This window comes from Dromaius novaehollandiae, chromosome 27 (assembly GCF_036370855.1).
Source record: "Dromaius novaehollandiae isolate bDroNov1 chromosome 27, bDroNov1.hap1, whole genome shotgun sequence".
Lineage (NCBI taxonomy): Eukaryota > Metazoa > Chordata > Aves > Casuariiformes > Dromaiidae > Dromaius > Dromaius novaehollandiae.
Window position 1 is genome coordinate 7795569 of NC_088124.1, and position 21399 is coordinate 7816967.

General features: G+C 53.2%; 2 protein-coding genes across 3 annotated transcripts in view; both read right to left on the minus strand.

The window, feature by feature from the left end:
- Positions 1-10329, minus strand: part of DENND2C (DENN domain containing 2C) — a 25163-nt gene extending 14834 nt beyond the window's left edge. For both annotated transcript variants that reach the window (XM_064498159.1, XM_064498160.1), the window contains exons 1-4: positions 10226-10329; positions 1848-2812; positions 830-978; positions 171-283 (exon numbers count right to left, since the gene is read on the minus strand). In XM_064498159.1, coding sequence (XP_064354229.1) covers positions 171-283; positions 830-978; positions 1848-2656 — 1071 coding nt within the window. In that variant the 5' untranslated portion in view covers positions 2657-2812; positions 10226-10329. The remainder of the gene's footprint in view (positions 1-170; positions 284-829; positions 979-1847; positions 2813-10225) is intronic.
- Positions 10330-10486: 157 nt separating this feature from the next.
- Positions 10487-17752, minus strand: AMPD1 (adenosine monophosphate deaminase 1). Its single transcript, XM_064498112.1, has 14 exons — positions 17383-17752; positions 16358-16520; positions 15232-15394; positions 14786-15005; positions 14270-14399; positions 13811-14005; positions 13450-13581; positions 13190-13353; positions 12946-13072; positions 12332-12495; positions 11812-11932; positions 11185-11358; positions 10898-11008; positions 10487-10743 (listed from the first exon to the last, which is right to left on the minus strand). The coding sequence occupies exons 1-14, from the start codon at positions 17553-17555 to the stop codon at positions 10588-10590; spliced, it is 2193 nt and encodes a 730-aa protein (XP_064354182.1). The 5' UTR covers positions 17556-17752; the 3' UTR covers positions 10487-10587.
- Between the last annotated feature and the right edge of the window lie 3647 nt (positions 17753-21399).

A 21399-nucleotide genomic window follows, 5' to 3' on the forward strand; every position in this document is an offset into this window, starting at 1 on the left:
GCCACTGCCATGGCTGTTCATTACCAATTACATTAATAGCAAATAATAAATATTAAGGAAAGACAATGACATGTAGTGGTGGGGAAATTGAGGCCAAGGGGAGCACAGAACAGGCCCCTTGTGAGGATGACTCCCTGTGAACACATGACAATCTAATCCCCTCACCCTACCTTGGGAGCCCTAATGGCGCTCCGAGAGGGTGGTAACTTCCAGACAGACGGGATCTTCCACAGAGGTAAAGGCAGCACTCTGATATCTTCATAGGGGTTTTCTTTCGCAGGACCTGGAAAAAGCATTGGAGAAGGGATTTATGAAAGGAGATAAATTCCTGCATTCTTGCAAGAAATATGAGTACGGAGTGTCTGCACAGTTTGCTGGCAAGCTTGAATAGGTCTGGAGAGAGACCGGTAGTAAGACGGATCAAGTTTCCACCATCCAAAGATGCTTCTACCCACTGTGATCATCTAGGCAAGCTGTACAGGGATTCACCAAACCACAAAACTTCTACCACTGCAGAGAAACTAGCTCCACTGCAAAGTAGCTGATTTTGTCAGTGTTCACATAGATCTCTATGCAGCACTCAAGCAGAGCATGTAGAGATCTACCAAAGAAGTCAGTTTAGTGCATGCCTGTTCTAGTGAGCTTCCATGACATCTAAACCAGCCTGCTCACACGTTGATAGCTATTAACATTAACAAGGAACCCCAGACGAGGAAGACCTTAGAGCTGGACAGGTCTTCAGTGCATTCTCGCCTTCACATCTACCTCCCCAGAAAATCTGCTACCCCCAAACAAAGTGAGTGCATCACCCAGAAGCATAGGTACATACAGATAATGTCCTCATAGATGTTGTCTTCTGACTGTGTGTAGAAAAGCCTGGATCCTGTGGTGCCTTTTGTCTCTTCCCGAAGTTTGTGGGAGCTGGTGGCTACCGTTCGGTTGCAGAAGCCCTGGATGTCTTCAAACTCAAAGGATTTCCTGGAGGAAAACCAGCATAACTTCTTCTAAAGGAACCTGCACGTACCAGTGAGTTATTGTCTCTGGTCCACAGAGAGTATGGTCCTCCTTGAGGCCAGCAAATACATGGACGCTCCACTCTGGACTTGCTGATTTCCAGTCAGTTCCTGCTCCCTTACCCTGGAAGGTTTTTATATGAAAAATGGAGTTGGAGGCTCCATGGCCAAATACATTCTGCGCAGGTACGGTGAGTCTCATCCTGTCAAAGAGGCAGGAACCCACAATAGATTTTGGCCTTCAATCCAAAATAATGGCGTTGAGATCACAAAAGACCTGGATGGAATTTAGCCCATCATCATAAAATTCACGTTTTTTGCTGTCATCTGCTTGTAGGACTAGCATCAAAGTAGCTCAGAGGTTTATTACTCTGTGACAGTGACCTACAGGCAAGAGGGCAGAACAGCCAAACCTACTGCAACTTTGGTCACTCACAACTGATAGTCCCCAACTGTAAGCAACAAGAGAATCTTTCTATCAGAAGGATATCTGAACCACAATACTGCCCCCAGAGAAGGCCATTCTGAAATCCACAAGAAGTGGGCAGGACTCTCCCTGGGGCCTGCATATTCCCACTCAACTCTGTTTTAATGTGTGGGACTGAGGTTCATTTGGGACTTTTAACCTTCTTTGCAAGATTATCAGCAGCAAAGGCAGAGTATTCACAATGATGGAAAGGGGTTACTTTCATCCAGAAACATCCTCTCCCATCAACAGAAGTATCATCAGCACCAGCACCACCACAAGGATATCATGGAAAGCAGGTTGCATGGACTTACCTAGAAACTGATTTAAGGAAATGTGTTTCAGACATGAAAGATGAATCAACGTACCTCTGCGTTCTTCCTCTGATCCTCGCGCTGGCTACTCTCTGCTCAGGACTGTGACAGGATGGCACCAAGTCTCCTCCACAATAATTTTGCAGAGGAGCTTCCTTTTTAGCACTAGCATCACTGCAGCTGTTGGGGTCCTTTTCTGCAAGATAGCGGAAGGTCCTACGGGGCTTGGGTGGTGGGACAGCTGCTGGCCCCACCTCTTGCCCCTCAGCCTCTGAGTAAATGTTTTCCAAGCTCCTCTCTGCCCTGCAGAGAGAGTCCACCCCCTTGGCTTTCAGTGCTCTTTCCGCGGAGTCACAGCTCTCTCGCTTCCTCTGAAGGTCCGAGGGCACTGCCAGGGCTCTGTCAGGTGGAAGGGGATCTACTCTCCTCCACAACCTTTGTGAGGTGTAGAAGCTGCCTGGGGGCAGTGTCTCCTCTGAGTTCAAGAAGCCTGCTTGCCAGTCTCCATTCTCCTTCACCTGGGAAACCAGGCTGCATGCACAGGGCCTGAGGTCACCACAGTCATCGGTCTGCAAACGGCTCCTTGCATTTTCCCTAAAGTCCAAGCCCAGGCTCTTTGGATCTTTAGGTCCAGTCTTTCTGCCCTTCTCTGTATGCCCTGACTTCGCTTTAGATAGAGCATCACAGCCTGGATCATACTTTACCCCAAAGTCCTTCAGCTGCTGCTTCTCTTTGCTGGAACACCCCCGTGTCCTCCCCTCCCACTGGGAGATCTTCTGTTTGATGTTGCGGCAGTGGCTCCGGGAGAGGGTTTGCACAGCAGAGCGGGAGAAGCTACTGTCCACTGTCCCTGCTGAGTGCATGGCAAGTGCCAGTGTGCTTATAAACACCCCATCTCCAGCTTTGTCCAGGTCCACCTGTGTCCTGCACACATCAAGCTGGCATGAGACCCCAAAGCATCCAACAGCATCCAGAAGCCCTTGGGCGTCAGCCCTGCAAGGACTGCCTCCTAGCACAACCTGTGGACAGAGAAAAGAAAACAACCATCAGCTCTACTCCAATCGTACACACCACCCCAAGGTCCCAGCTGCACTCGGGCAATTGCTGAAGAGCACTCCTCCCCATATCACACATTTAAGACCGCCTTCCAGAGCATGCTCCCCACAAAGCCTGGTTCTGTAGCACACATCTGGAATGGCTAACAAAAGGAAGTAGATGCCTCACTGGCTTAAAAAACAAAGAAACAAACAAAAAAACACCACAACAGGAACAAAGCACAAACACGGATTCCCAGGGTCCAAACTCAGGGAAGTCACTTAATGGCACAGGGACATTGCAGCATGGTCTATCCCCAGCAGAGCTCTCAGCAAGCGCTTCTGCTTCTTGCTTGTCCTGGGGGCCGGGCAGGAGTGCTCAGTTTCTCCTGACACTCTGTACTGCTCAGAGCTCCTCAGGCAGCACACAGCCAAACCACTGCAGCAGTCCATCTCTGCTGGAGCTCCCAACACAGCACATGCACAGCAAGATACAAAAAGCCATACCATCATTATAGATAGGAAACCACATCTAGTTTTTCAGAGAGTTGGCAGCAGTGAGACGGCTGCTGCTTCACCCAGGAGAACTAGGACAGTCGTCTTGACTGGAGAAGAGCCCAACAGCACTCCTCCCTCCAGAAACTCCCTGCTGCACAACACAAGTAAAAACCTGTTTGATGTTATACCTGACAAAACTTGACCTAAATTTGCCAACAGAGATACCTGAGCACAGCGGAGCCCGGCCTGTGGCTTTTGGCCAGAAGTTTTAAAAGACATACAACAGAGGCCAAAAGGTGGAGGAAACTCCAGTAAGATCTTGTGCTCAAGAGGAAAGCAAGCCCTGTATTCAGATCAGCAGGGGAGAAAGAGCTCTAAAGAAATGCTAAGACTTCTCCCACCCAAGACAGAGCCTGAGCAAACAGAAGCCGTGCTGTTTGAGATTCCTCCAATGTATAATCTAGAGGATAGAGCAGACAGTCATCCAGATAGTCCTGCAAGAAAGGCAGGTGAACTGTCACTTTAGCAACAGGGAGAACTTCAGCTGCTGTACAGACCCAGCACTTGCAGGTCTGGTATGACCTCGGTACAGACATTTCATATGCAGAGCCCCCAGCCTCAGAGCCCTTCAGTTCAACCTGTGCAATTAAAAGAAGAGCACTGGCCCTGGCAGAACCACTTGATATAACTAGTGAGCTGGGACAGCCCAGGACTCCCCAGGCAATTCGGTGATGGCACCAAACCTCAGCTCCCTGCTGGACTTTCACAGCCTGTACCAGAGCAGCACTGCTCAGTGCAAGCTCTTGCTGTCTGGCATTGCTTGTCACATTGTCCCAGACAGCTGCAAGTAACTCTCCCACTCAACAGTGAATGCGTTAAACTTGGACAGCCTGGGTAAGCCTGCTGACCTGGAGATACGCATTACATCTTCCACTCCTCTGTGCCTCACCATATTCTGCCCCATCCCCAGCGCTTCCCTACCAACAGCACTCCTGAACACCACCAGCACAGCCTCTGGACAAGCAAGGACAAGCTACTACCACACACGTGACACTGCGGCTCCAACGTGGCACAGCACCCTGCTCCACACCAGCCAGGAGCAAGACGCAGGTAAGGGACAAGCAAACAGAAGAGTGCTGCTGACCCCCCTTGCAGGAGGCAGGAAAAGATCAGGACAAGTGTGAGAATGAGAGAGCACATAAAGAACAGCAGCCCCCATGCAGAGCCCCCATGCCCCCCAACTCCCCTACCCAGGGTGCTGCCATGCTCCTGCCCCCCACGGCGGGACCCCGCTCCCACACAGCCAGGCTGCTCCCCGCGGCTCGCGGGCACCCAGGGCCCCCTCCCCTCTGCTATTAATAGCCTTGTTTCCAAACATCCTGCACTAGAGCAGAGCCATCCTTCCTCAGTCCCTCTCTGTGCAGCCCTGATTAGCAGACAGGAAAGCAGCTTTCCCCTTTCCTGAAGCCATTGCAGCTGATCTCCAGCAACAGTGGCTGCTCTGCTTGGCCCGAAGCACAAGCTGGCAAAAAGAAGGCTCTGAAGGGAAAAGGTGGGCCGGGGAGCAGGGAAGCAGCCTCCCCTCAGCCAGCACAGCCTCAGACCAGGCATCTTCACTCCCTCCCAGGTCTTCAGACACAAGACCTCTAGATGCAGAACTCGCACACGGACAGGCCCCCCAAAGGACCTTGCAGCATGGTGTCAGCTGAGCCAGTCCAGACTGGTCAAAAGCCACCAGCATCAGGACAGCACAGCCAGGGACAGTACAGGAACAAGGCTGAGCACCAGAAGCCTCAGGCCTCCTGGGAAAGGAGCATCCAGCACCCTGCCCAAAGCAAGCAGTGGTCTCCAGAGAAGAACAGGAGGTCACAATGCCCAGAACTAGGGACAGCAATACTTCAAGTCCGGCACTTCACAGAGGATGTAGTGCAGCACAGGGAGTTCCTAGCATGGTGCTGCTGGCAAACCACTCTGGAAAGGAAAACTGTAGAAATCCCTGTATTGACAGAGTTCCCAAAGAGCAGCCCTGGCAGCCTTCCTGGCACAGGGAGCAAAGGGCCTGTTCATAGGACTGAGCACTCCAAGGCCTGTGTACACATTCCCCTGCCAGCCATCACACACACAGCTCCATGCTGACACAAACCCCACACGTGGCACAGAGGGCTCTCTTGCTTCCCTACAGCACAGGCAGCTTTCTTTTCCCAGCGCTATCAGTTATCTGCTCCCCCCGGACACAGACAGGCAGACAGCAAAACATCTGCATGCAGCATCCACGAGGGCAAATCACCACACAGAGAAGACCGAGTCGCCCTGCTCAGCACGTCAGCTGGGCCCATCCCCAGGATTAGCAGGGCTGCCTGTGCTCAAGCAGCTCAGGTCTGCTGGCTGCCAGGATACCCCATGCCACATCATTCCCCCTACAGCTCATGCTGGTGAAGGTGCAATGGACAGTGCGTTTACTGCAGTTTCCTCAGCCAGCTTGCCATATTTCTACTTCCTGGTACACAGCCATAGCCCAAGTCAGCCTAATATACCCCTAACTTCCATCAGGATTTACTGTGTTAATTAGGTCATGCAAGGGTTGAATCTTCGTATGCCACTGGTGACACCCCACCAGGCAGACACCAGTTCTGTCCCTACCGTCCACATCTGTGTTCCCATGATGAGGCACAACCAGCAACAGAGAAACACTGTGGAGAAGCACAGCCCCTGCCAACCCACAGACACTGGTCTCCAGTGCTGCCTCGGTTTCTGCTCACTGATGAATGCCCAGAGCTCAAGCAGTTCACCCAACACTCGAGCAATTGTCTGGCTCTAGCATCCAGAGCTATGCAGATCCAAATCCAGAAACAGGATCCACACTGAATTTATGTTCTTTTCTTCAGCATGAGCCCACCAAGTAATACTGTCTCTCCAGCCAGTGAAGCAATAAGCTTCACTCACCAAAGAAGCCCTACAGCTTTGACTGCAACAGCAAAGGTCATTCCAAGGCATGTCACTGATCTTTGAACTACCAGATATAATGAGAAACACATGGCTCCTGGCTCATCTTAAATGCAGCCAACAGAACATAAGCTTAAAGGAAGCAGCTAATGTTCTCTCCTGCTCAGCGCTGTCCTGCCTGCTGCAGCCGTGTACTGTCTCTTCCAAAATAATCCACCCTCCTAGGAAAAGAATGTGGCTCCTCACCTGTATAGGCTTGCAAGGCAAGAACTGGGCATTAATCTAAATCCATCCTGTGGGCCCTGGCAAGGATAGACTGATCTTAGATGAAGAGCAGTTTGGGGTGGTCTGATCCAAGCAAACCAATCCTGTAAGACACAGCCCGAAAACAGCCAATATACAGCCTAGGGACACAAAACCGGTAGAGACCACTTGGCTCGGGCAGCCAGCACCTGTATCTCAGGGAAAACAGACACCATCCCTTTCACAAACTAACCAGACTTTAAGTGTCTCTGCTTCTTTCCTGACCTCTCCCTCCAAACTCCTTCAGTATGTTTCCCAGTCTTTCCACAAAAGATGAATTTATCACCCCTACTTCATTAGTACTTAGAGCAGTCCATTGAATCCAGGTGCACTGAATCATTTTATTGAAAGCATCGGTCACAGGCTAAGAGACTTTAAATCATTTCTAGACAAAGCCTGCCAAAGGTATCACACGTTTTTCCCCCAAAGATACCCTCTCAGATCCACAGTGTCTGAAAACAGTTTCCATATCTTTATCCAAAGCAGAGGAATGAGGCGCGTTCCCACCACACGATAGGCAGCCCTTACTCTTTTTCCAATACCGAAAGCCAGAGATCGTACTAAGCATTTTCCATGCAAAGGGTCTCAAGACAATTCAGTTTCCTGAAACCACATGCTGCAGGAGAAAAAGCTGCCAGCACCATTCAAGAACAAAATACTCCCCAAAGCTGAGGTCAAGCCCACCCACCTCCCTACAACCCTCCTCACCACACTCAGGCTTGCAGCCAATTAGCTAAACAAAAGCATTAACACACCACTTCACCTTATCCTGCTGCACAGCAGGCATCAAACAGGCCAATTGCTGGCCTGGCAACCCCACGCAGTGCTGAAGCAATCTTCTGCTCCTTTTATGAGAGCTGCGCAGTTCTGAACAACCCAAGGGACAACAGACCGCCTTGTCACCAAGTCTTCTGTGTTGGCAGCCAAATACAAGACATGTTTCCGGTCTTGTGAAGTCTAGGGAAGCTGCCGGGTCAGTCCAGGAGGGATGAGGGGACAGCCAGCATGGCAGCAAGGGCCCTTTCAAGAGTGCTCAGCTACTCCCATTCTGCTCAGCTCCAGAACAAACCTGAAGCTTTTCTGAACAACACTCTGCCATGCTAATGGCTGAAAGACATGGGCAGTACCAAACAAATGGATTTTATATCAAAATAAGTAATACTTCAGGAATGTGTTACGCTTAGTCATTTCCATTTCAATACAAACCAACTCTAGTTATTAACTCATTGGAAGCTGTGGCATATGATGCTGTGGAATGGAGTTCCAGCTTATCAGATACCTGGCCACGTAGAGGATAGACCTTAGACAGTTAATGTGAGGCTAATCTTAATTACATAGCAAAAGGAGGCAAAGTCTGTCTGCTGTCATAAGTCCTAAGACTTTTGTACTGATGAGAAAGATATTCCTGATTCTTTCAAATTTTAGTGTTTTTCTGAAACAATAAAACTCAACCTTCTGAAAGTAAGTTTTTACCCCTACTAGAAAAAAAACTTAAACTTGTAAGCCTGGAAGGGCTCCATGCCAGAGAATAAATGAACAGAACCCACACTCACACTGCTACTTTTAAACTCACGGTTTTTTGGACCTGACTCACAGCATCTGGATGCTCAGGTTAGCAATGCTGAGAACAGCAGTTGATTCAGACACTACACCACAGGCTGGCTGCATGTCCCAGGGACTCTGAAGTTTCAAACCAGAACTCAGACCCAGCCAGTGGGGGGAGAAAGGAAGTTAAACACAAGTTTCCTGGGACAGCTTCCTGGCGGAAGTATCTGAGATGAGAGTCTGTCAATAGATTTGTTCCCTCCTGCTCTCACTTCCGAGCTCCTAATTCCCCGAAGGCTGACATCAACAAAAGCCAAACACACCCTTATATTGCAAGGGCCACCACGGATAGGCTGTGTAGGGCCGTGACAACTGCCACTCACTCCTTTGGGAAGGTCTCAGCAGCACGGAGGCAGCTGCACCGACACGTCGTGAGGGTGCAGACCAAGGACAGCACCAGAAAGCCTCTCAGGCACCTATCTAGGTAACGTGTTCCCAGAGCTACGGGTAAGGAGCCACATCCATACTGAAGGACTGGGAGAAAAACTTGCTCAGCAGTAATGCACCGCTCCAGGACCTGGCACACCAAGACAGATCCTCCAGCCAGCAGTTTCAAGCAGAGATGCTTTACAAGGCCATCACCACCATTTATCCTCTGCTCCCCCTGACATCCTCAGCATGTGCCTTCTCCCCAAGACAAACTGGAACAGACACGCTCTTTGGAACAGTCTGCCCAGGAGCCTTTCAGGGTCTATTTCTTCACTTACCACATCCTGCCCTTGCAGAAGATTATCTTCTAAATGCCCAGATAGCCAGCAATGCCCTTGATACTGCCTGCAAGCCCTTGAAGGGACAACCCCCACCTTCCAGTCTCACCAGTGACTGAGACACGCATTGTGGTCCTGGGAAGCAACGAGGCTCCAGACTCTGGTCAGGATACTTCCGTCACTCTGACACACGCAGCTGACTTACTACCTGTCGCTCACCCACTTGCCTGTGAGTGAGGGGAGGGCTCCAACCTCTGTATGTCACTGGAGTCACCTCCAGCAGTACATAGCATTTTTCCGGGGACACCTCCTGCAGCCAGAGGCATGCTGAAGGCCAGCTGGGCTCACAGGGCTCCAGGTGCCACACTGGGGAGCACCAGCCCCTGCACTGCCCTGCTGCTGGCAGAGCCCCGACAGGAGAACACGGGGGCTTGTACAGCAGCTCCTTGCTTCTCCCCTCCGCTCTCCCTTCCCACGCAGCAGGGTCATAGTCACTCACCCCTGTCTCTTGCTGTGATATGCGGGGCAGCAAAACCCACAAGAACTGTCGTTTCCAGGGGCTGTCTTTCCTGCTACCCATCTCCTACGCATCTCCCTTCGCTGAGGCTGACAGAGGTCCCCGCCATCACGGTGAAGAGCTCCTCTCAGCGCTGGGAGCCTGTCCAGACAGGCCGTGTCCAACCGCGGCAGCAGAGGAGGGGGCTGCACGGCCAACAACAGGACAGGCGAGGGGAACCAGCGTGTGCTACCCCGTGCAGCACGCCGCAGGGCAGCGCGGCCGAGGGGACCTCTGTAACTGCGCAGGCCTCCGTGTCCATGCAACCAAGAGGCACTGAGACCTATTGCTCTCTGAAACATCACGGCCCACTAGTAAATGTTTTGCCTTAAGGAAGCCCTGTACGAGGGGCTGCGGTGAAACTCGAGACTGGTGCCTCGTCCAAGGGATCCGCCGGGCTGGAGCAGCCATCTGCTTCCTCCTGCGGGCTCGGCCCGTCCGTTCACTCCCGCCCTCGGCCGCACGGGGATGCCCGGCCCGGGTCGCCGCTTCCCGCCCGGGCCGGCCCTTCCGCAGCGCAGCGCCGCCGCCGCGCCGCGCCCCCCGGGACGGGGCCAGGGCAGGACCGCGGCACCGGGGAAGAGCTCCACACCGCGGGCCGGGAGCGCCCTCCGCACCGCCCGGCGGCGGCGACCCGCCGCGCAGCCCCGCTCCCGCCGCCGCCGCCGCCCCCGCAGCGCCGAGCCCGGGCTGACGGGGCAGGGGAGCCCGGTCCCGCCGGGCCTGCCCGGAGCGCCGCCCGCCCGGCCCCCCGCTCGGCCCCGGCCCCGGCCCCGGCCCCCTCACCCGCTGCCATCGCCCGGCTCCGGCTCCGGCCTCGGGCACCGGCGCCGCTCACGGGCCGCGCCCGCGCGCTGCCGAGCCACCGCCCATTGGGCGGCGCAGCCGTCACTCAGGCAGGGCCCCCCCCCCCCCCCCGGCCCTGGCCAGGCCGCCTCCCCCGCCCCCCCCGCCCTGGCCCGGCCACCCCCCCCGGCCCTGGCCCGGCCACCCCCCCCGCCCCCGGCCCGGCCACCCCCCCCGCCCCCCCCGCGCACGGCAGGCAGCACGAGGCGGCTCGGGGAGGCGGTTTTACTGCCGGCGGCTCCGGTGGCGGGGCAGCACCGCCGCCGCCGGCCCCCGCAGGCGCCCCCCCGCCCCGCGCGCTCCTAGTCGCTTCTCAGGCCCTCGGCGATGAGGTTGAGCTCGTAGCACCAGGTCTCGTAGCGATAGGCCATGCGGATCTGGGCCACGTTGGTCCTGCGGATGTCGTTGCCCTGCGGCCCGTCCTCCTGGTAGTTTTCTCCCAGGAACCTGGCTTTTTCCTGGCAGAGACAAGAGCGGTGGCGCGGGCGCAGGCCCCCGCCGGCAGCACCCGCGGCCGCTGCCCAGCACCACGCGGAGAAGCCGCCGCCGCTTCGGGCGCAGCGCAGGGGAGGCAGAGCCCGGGCCCCCCCTCCCGCCCCAGCGCATGCCTACCTGGTGGGAGAGCCCACACTGCAGGACGCTGTTCCTGGCGATCTCGCACATGTCGCAGGTGCTAAGCTTGAAGACCTGGGCAGCGATGGCGTACTCCTCCATCAGGGGCTCCTGCCGGCACAGCGGGTGTTAGCGGAGGGGCTCGGTGCACCACGTGCTGCCCACGCAGCCCGCGCTGCTGCAGGGGCTGGCTCGAGATCGCCCAGCATGCTGAACCTGCTGCAAATGCTACCCAAAAATAAAGCCCAGACGCTCCTGGCCCCAGGAGGCCATGCCCCATGCCTTACCTTGGTGTAGTGGAACTGCATGGGGTCGTCGGTAGAAAGGGACACCATGAGACCCTTCTGGTGGAAGTCAGGCAATGGGTTCTTTGCATACTCCAGAAAGAGGCTGTTATTGCTGAGCGGGGACATAGCGATGGGAATTTGGGCAAGGAAGTACAGATACTGCAACACTGGGCTCTGCAAAGGAGAGCAGAGCTGTCACGTTAGGGATAAAGCTGCTGTGCCCTCCATCTCTCCAGGGGCTGAGATCAGCCCAGTCCCCAGCTCTGGTGCACAGAGCTCGTATCTGGCAAGAAAAGGGACAGGCAGGCTACTGCCCTTCAGGGCCCACATGGAGCATGAGAGGCCAAGTGAGTTCAAATCTGTCTGATTTGGGACCTCAGCTGGCTCCAACAATCAAGACCTACCCAAGGATAGGTCTGTCAGGCTGAAACTTTGGGAAATCTAGACACATTTCCCAGCTATAGCCCCAGACATGCCTAGGGAAACCCAGGGAATCATGTAATAACTGCCTGTCATTGTCAGTCTAAAGCAAAGGCACAAGTAACTGTCAGCTCCAGTGGAGGCTGGCTGTGGACATGTTCTCCTCCGCCACTCCCAGGCTGCTCTGTGGCAGGCTACTCCACTCACCTTCTTGAGGTTGAGGCCATGGGAGATATTATCTGCTGTCATGAAGGCTGCAAGCAGGTGTGTGACAGCCCCAGCTTCCCCACAGTGTGGTCGGAAAAGGAAGGTGTTCATACCACGCTGCCTAGGCACATGGAAGAGGGACTCAGAGCAAGCAAGCAACAGGGATACGGGGCATGCAATCCAAGATCTCCCAGCTTCAAGTCCTGCTCCACCCCTACCAGCAGGTCTTCAAAGAACCCAGCTTGACCCTAGGGGCACATTACTTGTTCTTTTCTCCCTCGTGCATGCAATAGATGCTATCTCTGCAGTCCTAAGGCATTCACTCCAGTCCATCATACTTCTTCCTGAGGAGTGTTTGGAAATTGCTCTGGGACATGAAGCTCCAAGCCACCTTTGTGGCAGAGCAAGGAGGGTCCCAGTTCTTCCACACCAACAATCAAACAGCCGAGACAACTCGTGAGGCAGCCCCCCCCCTTCCATCACCTGTAAGGCAGGTCCCTGAGAAGATCCCAGGCCTCACCTGCGTAGGTTGTTAAGCACCAGGATGTTGGCATACATATAGTACACATAGTAGGTGTAGGAAGGGTTCTTCTCACAGGTCCACTGCTCCGGCTTTGGACTTCTGGTGGAGAACATGTGTCCACTGTGCTTGGATTCATCATCCACACTGTCAAAGCCAGTGATCTGCTTGGCACAGCAACCGAAAAAAGCTGCATCTCAAAGTTCCCCATCTCAACATCCTCAGGTAGGCTGGCTCACCCTACCCAACACAGCTCCCCATAGTCTGGCCATAGCCTGTACCCCTGCCTCACCCAGCAGCAGTCAGGGCCAAGAGGGCAGTCTGTACTCCTTGGGAAACCCTGAGCAGGGCAGAGAGCTCTACCAATAGATAGGAATAAAGTTCACACCAAACTGCCTCTCCGGGAGGTAAGTGAACAGCATCTCTCACAGCCCCACAGCACCCCAGCTCACAGAACTTGCCTCGTCTGGACAGCTTTCCCCCTCCCAGAATATGGCAGTAGGGCCACAAGCCCAATTCTGACATTTCCCATGTCAGAGCAACACCATGGGTCATGTGCAAACAGGAACGTCACTGCTCACCACACCCTGATCGCATCATCAGGCGACACTCACGTGGCGTAGAAAGACACTCAGCTCTTTGTGGGCTTGAGGATTGACAGTTGCCTCAAACACAGGAACAAAGATATTTTCTAACATTTTCCCAAAGTGTGGGAGGAAGTTCTTAGACCTGAACACATCACTGTGGACAGAGAGAGGAATTAGCCATTAGCAGATGAACAACATGGCCCACTTTCCCCATAATCCCTACAGGGCAAAGAATCAGGGACAGTGCTCTACCAGACCCCACAGCACGTACTAAATCCTGGGTATCTGGATCATCCACTTCATGTTGGGGGAATAGACACGATGTTTGTTGAACCAGCTGGCCAGCTTGGACCACTCCTCAGCTGAGCGCCCATAGATTGAGAGTCGAGGCTCTGCATACTGGTACTTGGCATCCTCCAGATCAGAGCCAACCTCCTGCAAACCAAGAGAGCAGGCAGTTGCACGGAGACCCTCCAGCCCCTGTGGCACAACAGCCCCACAGCTGAGCTGCTCTCTCCTCTATATTCTCACCTTGATGATGGTAGCAAAGTACTCGCCATTAATAGCATTCTCTGTCTTCAGATAGAGGTCACGCAGCTCGCTGGCACCCACGGGGTTGTACTTGGCATTGAACTTGTCAAAGCGCTGAAATGTCTGCCGCCCCTGGAGTGCAGAGGTTCAGGGACAAACACTGCAAACCCACAGTAGGTCCAAGGGTAGCAGCTGGACAGGGACTGATCCAAACACTCCAGAATGGGAAAGACAGGAGCTGCTACACCCTGCCACAAACACCAACATGGGCAATGTGCCCAGGGAGGGGAAGAGCCATGCCTAGAGGGGGTGGATGAGGGTGACCCAAGATTGGTTTTACAGTAGGTGCCCTACCACTTACAGCATGGACATCCAGAGAATCCACTGTCAGGTCATAGGGGTGCAGACCGAGCTGCTGGAAAAGCTGTTTCAGAGTGAGATGCTTGCCCTTGGCGTCATAAACTACCCGGTCAGCATCCACACGATACGATTTCTTGATGAAGCGCAGAAGGTGCTTCTGGTTCATGCAGGCTGCAGCATGGATGTGTGTGTCTACCTGAGAAGCCAGAGGAATAACCGTTCAGCTTTGAGAGGGAATGCTTTGGTGCCAAAGGGAAACCAACCAACCCCTTGGGTGAGCCTGCCTGAATGGTGTGGGGATCATGCCCCAGCATGGGCATAGGCCAAAAGCAGCCCAGACACTCCCTTCCCATAAGCGGGAATGGTGAAGGTGCCACATTAGATGACATGTCCCACAGTGGTGCAGGCACCAAGACAGCTTGGTTCCAGAGTCACCAGAGCTGTGAGCCCTGCCATTTACCTTCCGGCAGTTATAGAAGTCCCGGTGGGGGTTGTTCTTCAGCTCTTTCATTTCATCCATCTCATTCAGCATCTCATGCACCTGGAACTTGGATGAGAGGAACTTCAGGCGCCGGTGAGCGTAGGTCTTACTAGCAAAAGCAAAGGGCAGAACAGTGACTGGGCACCTTATCCCTCACAGAGGCACAGGGCCAGTCGCACGCAGGAACGCAGTTTTCACATGAGGCAGAGGAGCTCATGCTGCCCTTGCCTGCCTGCCTGCCTGCGGTGCTTCTCCTGGTTCTACCACAGAGCTGCATAGGAAGACCTTGGCCAGGTGTGAGCATACCTGCAGTGAGGGTCTCCAACCCCCCAAAACTCACTTTGCTCAGGGTCAGCTGGGATGGTTGACAAGTGGACTCCTCCCTCCTCCCCACCAGAAAGAGAAGAGGGCAACCCTGATTTCCCCAGGTCTCCCCTCTGCCAGGTCAGGCAGGCCTGTTCAGCTGCATCCAGCAGTGCAGGGTTGGGCACTTACACAGGTCCCTGTGCAATCAGGGCCAAGAGGAAGTTCATGTCATCAACAAAGTGCTCAAGGCTAGGGTACGGAAGGTCCTTCGGCTCGTTTCTTTCAGCTGCTGCCTTGTCACTGTAGATGTAAACTACTCCATCCTTCATCTGGACATGGTACCCCAGGTCTTCCTCCAGATCCTCGGTTGCAAAGGGATCCTGTCCATCCTTCACTGGTGGGGTGAACACTGGACCAAAAGAAGACTACCATGAGGCCCAGGCTGCCTGCCAAGACCGCACAAGCCTGCTGTGCTCCTCCACCCCAGGCAGAGGGCAGGGATAGCCCCGCACAGCGATAGCGAAGAAGATGCCCGGGTAAGCAGCTCCCCTGCACAGCACTTCAACAGTCCCTTTCCGACCCCTGCCTGCCCCATGCTGAGGCTGGAGAAAAGCCCTCCAGGTGCCTGAACGTACCTGGACCAGCGTCACTCGCCCTCCAGACCTCGCCTTCAATAGTGCGCAGGTACTGAGATGGGGTCCTGGGGAATCTCTGCACAGACTTTTCCATGTATTCCTCCCGAATGCACAGGGCACGGTACAGACCTTTGCAGACAACTTCAAAATCTTCAACTGTCACCTGCAAGAGGATTGTTGCTAAATGCAACCGCACAACTGGAACCTAGCCACCTGAGAGAGACCCTGGCAGACCAGGATGCAGAGATACAGCTCTGCTTACAGTGAAATATATACCTCACTATCCCCTCCCTCCCACCGCTTTGGCTGAGCAGGGCGAAGAGGGGATGATGGGCCAAGTCCTGGCCAAGGCAGAGAGAAGTTCCTGAAGCCAGAAAAAATTAATTCCAGCTGTCATCCCCCCTTACATTTCCCACCACAAGCTGTAGTCGGCAGTAAAATGGAAGCCAGGCCAGGTCAGAACACAAGGAACTATTTTTGGAGCCCAGGCTGAAACTGAAGCAGGACCAACAACATACATGGACCCAGTACGTCGAGAATTTTTGATTTACTGCACAGACAAGTGTTTTGGGCAGCCCAGAGAGGTCAGACTGGGGCAGCATGGGAGAACACCACGCAGCGTTGCAGCATTGCATCTAGCTACAGTCGCAGCAGAAGGAGGGTGCCTGTGTGTGGAGGGAGTTCCAGCTTTCCCAGTTGCTCCTCTGCCACACAGCATCTCACAAGCAGCATAAACACAAAGGCTGTGGAGGAGAAAAGGAGGGGAGGAGGAGTTGGCATAGGATGTGCAGGTCTTGGACAGACATGGTGGTGTGCAGGCAGGAACAGGCAGTGACAGAACGAGCACAGCCCACTGTCTTCTCCTCCTCTCTGCCTGGTTTCAGAGAACCCCTGGAAAGTATGCAGCATCCCAGAAACTCCTGCCAAGGCATTCAGCTTGCGTTCCTCCATGGATGCAGCAGGGCACCATCAGATGCTTGTGAGGTGCAGACTGAGCTGGGAGACACAGCTTTCCCCACTGTGCCTGCTGCAGACTCTGGTGACACTGGGCCCCAGTGAAGGATAGGCAGGGACTAGATGAGGTGGGAGTCAAGATGAGGAAGCATACAGCCACGTCAGTACCTACCCCAGAGGCGTAATCCCCTGTGATCTGTACCCGCTGGAAGTCAGGCACAGCCTGGTATGGGGGGGAGGTGATGACCTCGTCAATAGTGGACAATCTGGTCATCGACTTCTGAGCCACGGGAACAGCCAGTGCAACCGTCTTCAGGCGGAGCAGGCGCTTCTTCCTGCCAGGCAAGAAAGCCTCAGGCCGACAGCCTTGCCTTCCCCGCCCCAGCCACACGCAGGGGCAGGGCCGTGAGGTGCTTACCACAGATGCATCCCAGTTCTGCACAATGTGGCTCGTCTCACTGGTGCTTTCAGAGCCTGGGCTCCTCACCAGACATGGCAGGAACTGCTGAACGCATACTAAAACCAACCTATTAGCCTAAGCTAGTCAGTGGCAGGTTGCGCGTGGTGCCTGCTTTGGTCTGTGCAGCACTGACCCCGCTGTCTGGACATTTCATACTCCTCAGCCCTTGCTGCCCTGCTGCTGCAGGGCTAGACACAAACCCCTTTTCCCAAGTGGAGTTGGGACTTACCAAGGGAGACGACAAAGGCAAAAGGAACTAAACCCAGGCCTCGAGGCCCAGCCTGATGCCCATTCTACTAGACAGACATTTGCATCCCAGCATGCTGAGGAGCACTGTTAAACTCTGGTTCCAAGAACTGCGGGGACAGGCACAGACAAGAGCAGAGGCCACAGCAGAAAAAGTAGCCACAGACTTTCAAGCATGATCTCTGGGAGTCGCATCTTTCCAGAGGAATAACTCCAAGTCTCCCTCGCCAGCAACCCTGAGGCCATTGTAGTGCCGATGCCCAGGTAGGCAAGGACTATCTTTGTGTGGGGACCATGGGAAGAGCTAGAGAGGAACCCCTGCGGCACCCAACAGATGCCCTGGGACTCACCAAGGATTTAACTCATTTTGTGTGTGGTGAGCTGTTTTCACAGGCCCCAAATTACATTCACCCCACTTTCTTCCAGATACGGCTGGGGACGAGCAGACGCTGCTGCTCTCTCTTCCCGCCGCTGCCCTGGTTGTTGCTCACCGCTTTTCTGTTGTGGCAGAGCTCTCCTGATGCATCATGTGTGCTCTCATTTCCTGGAGTGAGATGGGGCAGATCTCTTCCACATCAAAAGGTGAGATCTCCTGCCTGATCTCCTCATCTTTCACCTCTGAGGCAAAGACCTTCTCTGCGAAGGACCGCATTGCCTCATCCATCTCTGCAAGGAAAAAGCACGAGGTCACACAGGCACCCGGTTCCCAGCCACTCAAAGAGGAAGGTGCCCCTTACACCCAGCTTAGAGCTCAGCTGTCATTTCCTTATGACACTTCCATCTCCACTCTGCCTGGAAGACCCTGAGCACTCTCCAACCTTTGAAACAAGCTTACAGGGCCTGTGCTGCACACGGTGGGCTGGGAACATGCTTAGATACCCCCAGGAGACCACAGAAGTTGAGCACAGCCCACAGTCCAAGAAGAGCACAGAGGCTCAGAAAGGAGAAAGCACTTAGGAAGGGCGCTTATGAGAACCTCATCAGGGGTAGGGGGAAAAGATTGGCAGAGCCCTTTCAGCTCCACAAAACCCAAGACTCCCTTGTTCCACAAGCCACTCAGGCAGGATGAAGATAGAGGTGGAAATGAAAAGAAGCTGCAAAGCCTGTCCCCCATCCCCTCAAAACACCAACCACGCAGTGTACAGCAGCAAGCTGTGCTGGGTCAGAGCCCTGCTGTTACCACCCACCAACTTGCTGCCCAAGGAGAATGGACTGGAACAGGCACTGGGCTCCAAGGGTTTTCCCAGCACACAGCTCCTACAGAAGTAGCATTTCAGCTCTTACCCTGGCCATAGACAGCCTGTAAGTCACTTTGGCATTCTGATCTGAGCATCTCACACCAAGATAAAACTGCTGTCATGCTAGGTGCATAAGAAGAGGGGTTTCTGCAGCTCCTGCAGGGAAGTCAGGTTGCTCTAGAGACTGGGAGGCAAGGCTTTGAGCAGAATTTGCAGAGGCATCCTCTGAAGCTTCCAGATACTGATGTGCCAACGGGATGCAGAGCAGTGGCAAGCCAGCTGTCAGGCAAAGCACTGAGCTTCTGCCATCACCATGCAGCTGGAGAGCTCCTGGAAGGGAGCCAGCACGTGGCCTAGACCCCTCTCAGCCCATCACATCCAGCATGCTGCAAAGGTGCCAACTAACATGGCTCCACAAAAGCCTCCAGGAATTCAAGGCTGGCTGGAGTTGCAGGGAGAAGGGGAAAGGACACTGTTAAAAGCCCATGCAATGCCAGCAAAATGCCATTAAACAAGAACCCAAGGGCTCTTTTAGGAACATCTCCTGGAAGTGCATATTTGCATATCAGCTCATGGGCACCAACTGAGCAGCTCAGTATGAAACACAGTGAGGACTGATGCTGACAGATGGACACATGGGACCACACCATTGTCAGGCAGGACATGGTCAGCAGATGAGGAACAAAGCGGAAAGGACTGACATGCGTGACAGCAGCATGCTAGACCTGGAAGGCATTTTCAGCTCTGAACCCAGCCAATTTATGTTCCCACAGGGTCTTGAGGGAAGAAAAAGCGACAGTCTATCCCTGTAGCCCCGAACTTGCAGTTCCAAGCTCCTAGCTATAGGTTGAGGGAGAAGCATAGCACTAGGGCTTCCTTCTCCAACAGCTGAAGCAAAGGGGCTTGTGCTGAGCTGTAAACACATGGTAAAATTCTGGCACTAGGTCCATTTCTCAGCAGTGCAATGTCCCAAAATTAGAATTTCAGTAACACCAGCTGCCTGCTGTTGGAAAGCTGCTGTATCATCAATAGGCACCAACCAATTCTTATAAGAGAAAATGCAGCTCTTTGCACTATCCCATTATTGACCACTGTTAGGGACTTGGGATGACATATCTCTATAAAAATGTTTGCTGCTGACACATAACATGACAAGGGCATCATATACTGGGCGCTCCAGCCTGCATAAAGGAGATGAAGCATCGTATCTGTCCCCTTATGGATCAAATCCACTAGGAATGGGATGTATCCGAAAGTTACTTTAGGGTGGACTTCTGTAAAAATAAATATAAATAAAACAAAACAAGTGTGAGAGAAATTGCAGAATGTTTTTCCTCCTTCCACAGAGGAAAGAACTCTCCTAAACAAGGCTCATCTCCTAAACAGAAGTTCCAGGCTGCTAGGATAGTATTTAAGAAATAGCAGCTTCATATATCAAAAGACCTAAAGGCTGGCACCACTCCATGAAACAGTGAGGGGCACAGCTGGCACTGCTGAGAAATAGCATCTTCTTGAACTGCTGAAAGATCACCATGATCATGTAACTGTTGTCTGTTTCCAATGATCATGTCCAGTGAGCAATGCAGCAGAGCATGTAAGAAGTTCAGCAATACTTACCTTTCTCTTCTGCTGTTTGAGATAAAGCAGAAATAAAATAAAAACAGATGTGATCAGCCCTTCAAAATCTAAGCCTTTTTGCTTAATCATCACATCAGTGTTTAAAAAGGGATTAAAGGGATTAAGAAAATACAAGTTTAGTTAAAGCCTTCCACTTACAAAGGAAAACAGCATTTATCACTCTGTACAACATAAAGATGAAAATTCAGTGCTGCCTGTTCTATGACATGGCCTCGGCCAGTCCAACCTGAGGCTCTCTGACAGCGCTCAGATGATCTGGCTTCTGCCTCGCAGGAAGCTTGGGGTTCCCCTGCAGCTGTCCAGGGAATGGCATTTTGGAGAACCTACATCACCTCAGTCAACACTGCAAGCAACCACTGGATACGCAGTCATCTAATAAGACCCGGCCACGTTGGTAAGTCTCTCTCTACATCTATATCCAGTGGCAGGGACACAGAAGAGCCCATCTGAGGGCCCAGGAGCAAAGTTAAGATGGCAGAACAGCATTCTCCTGCCTGAGCAAAAAAGCAAGTATTTTAGTGACTTGGGGCACCAGGGCTACTTTGCTATGTTTTGTCTATGACTTGCTATCCTTTGTATTTTAAGGATGGTAATTTCAAAGATGCTAAGTTTCTTTTTCGTCTGCCTGCCAGCTATTGTCACATCTCCAGTTATTCACTAACAGGAACAGACAGCTGAGACATTGCAGCTGCACAGATCTTCACTCCTGGTGATACAGGATGGCACCAATATTTGAGGGTGCTGCTCACCCCCTCTACCTCTGGCCCCCCGATCATTCAGACCAGGGCCCTGGAGTCAGTCACCAACTGCCAACTTCCCAAAGCCCCGCCTGCAGAACATGCTCTCTGGCATTTGAACTCTGTATTCATTTCCAAATAAGTATTTCAGAAATGCCTGGTTTAACCTTTCATCTCCTAAGTGGATGAAAACTGCACTCAGGAAGGTCAACAAACTCCACCTAATGTTGCGGGGCCAGACTTCAGTGCTAGCTTCGCTTATCAGGACATTGTCTATCACAACACATAGCACCTAAACATGCTCATGTCAGCCCTACTAGGTGCCGATGTTCTTCAGGGCTCTGAAATAGCGGTCACCTGCCCCTCTGCAAGGCCTGGCTGGCCTTGCTCCTGATGCCCAGCTTGTGTTCCCCATGCCCTGAGGTGCAGCACACCACAGCTCCTGAGTTCAGCCAGGCTGACTAGAGATGCCTGAAATCCCTCTGACCCCTTCTACAATGATTTAGTGATATGATACCGCAAGAGGAACAATTTTTTTTTCAGTACAAGCAGAACACAAGACTTAAATGATACTGCCATTTCTTTGCTGCACCCTCTAAAAATGTCTCTGAGCAGGAAGAGAAACCCTCAAAGACCCAGCTAAGTCCCCTAGACTGCAAAGATACTGCACCATCAAAGTCTCAGGGCAGGCTTGTTAGCCTGCAGCCTCTGGGGCTCCTTGCTTCGCTTCTGGCTTTCAGACCTACCTGGAATTTTCACCCGCGACATCTTTGCAGCAAGTCTGCAGAGCCCCAGGTAACACCCTACCACAACAGGGCACAAGTAGCTGACTGACCACACAGCAGCCTACAACCAGTTTCATTGCTCTTCCTTCCCTGTAACCAGACTCTACTGC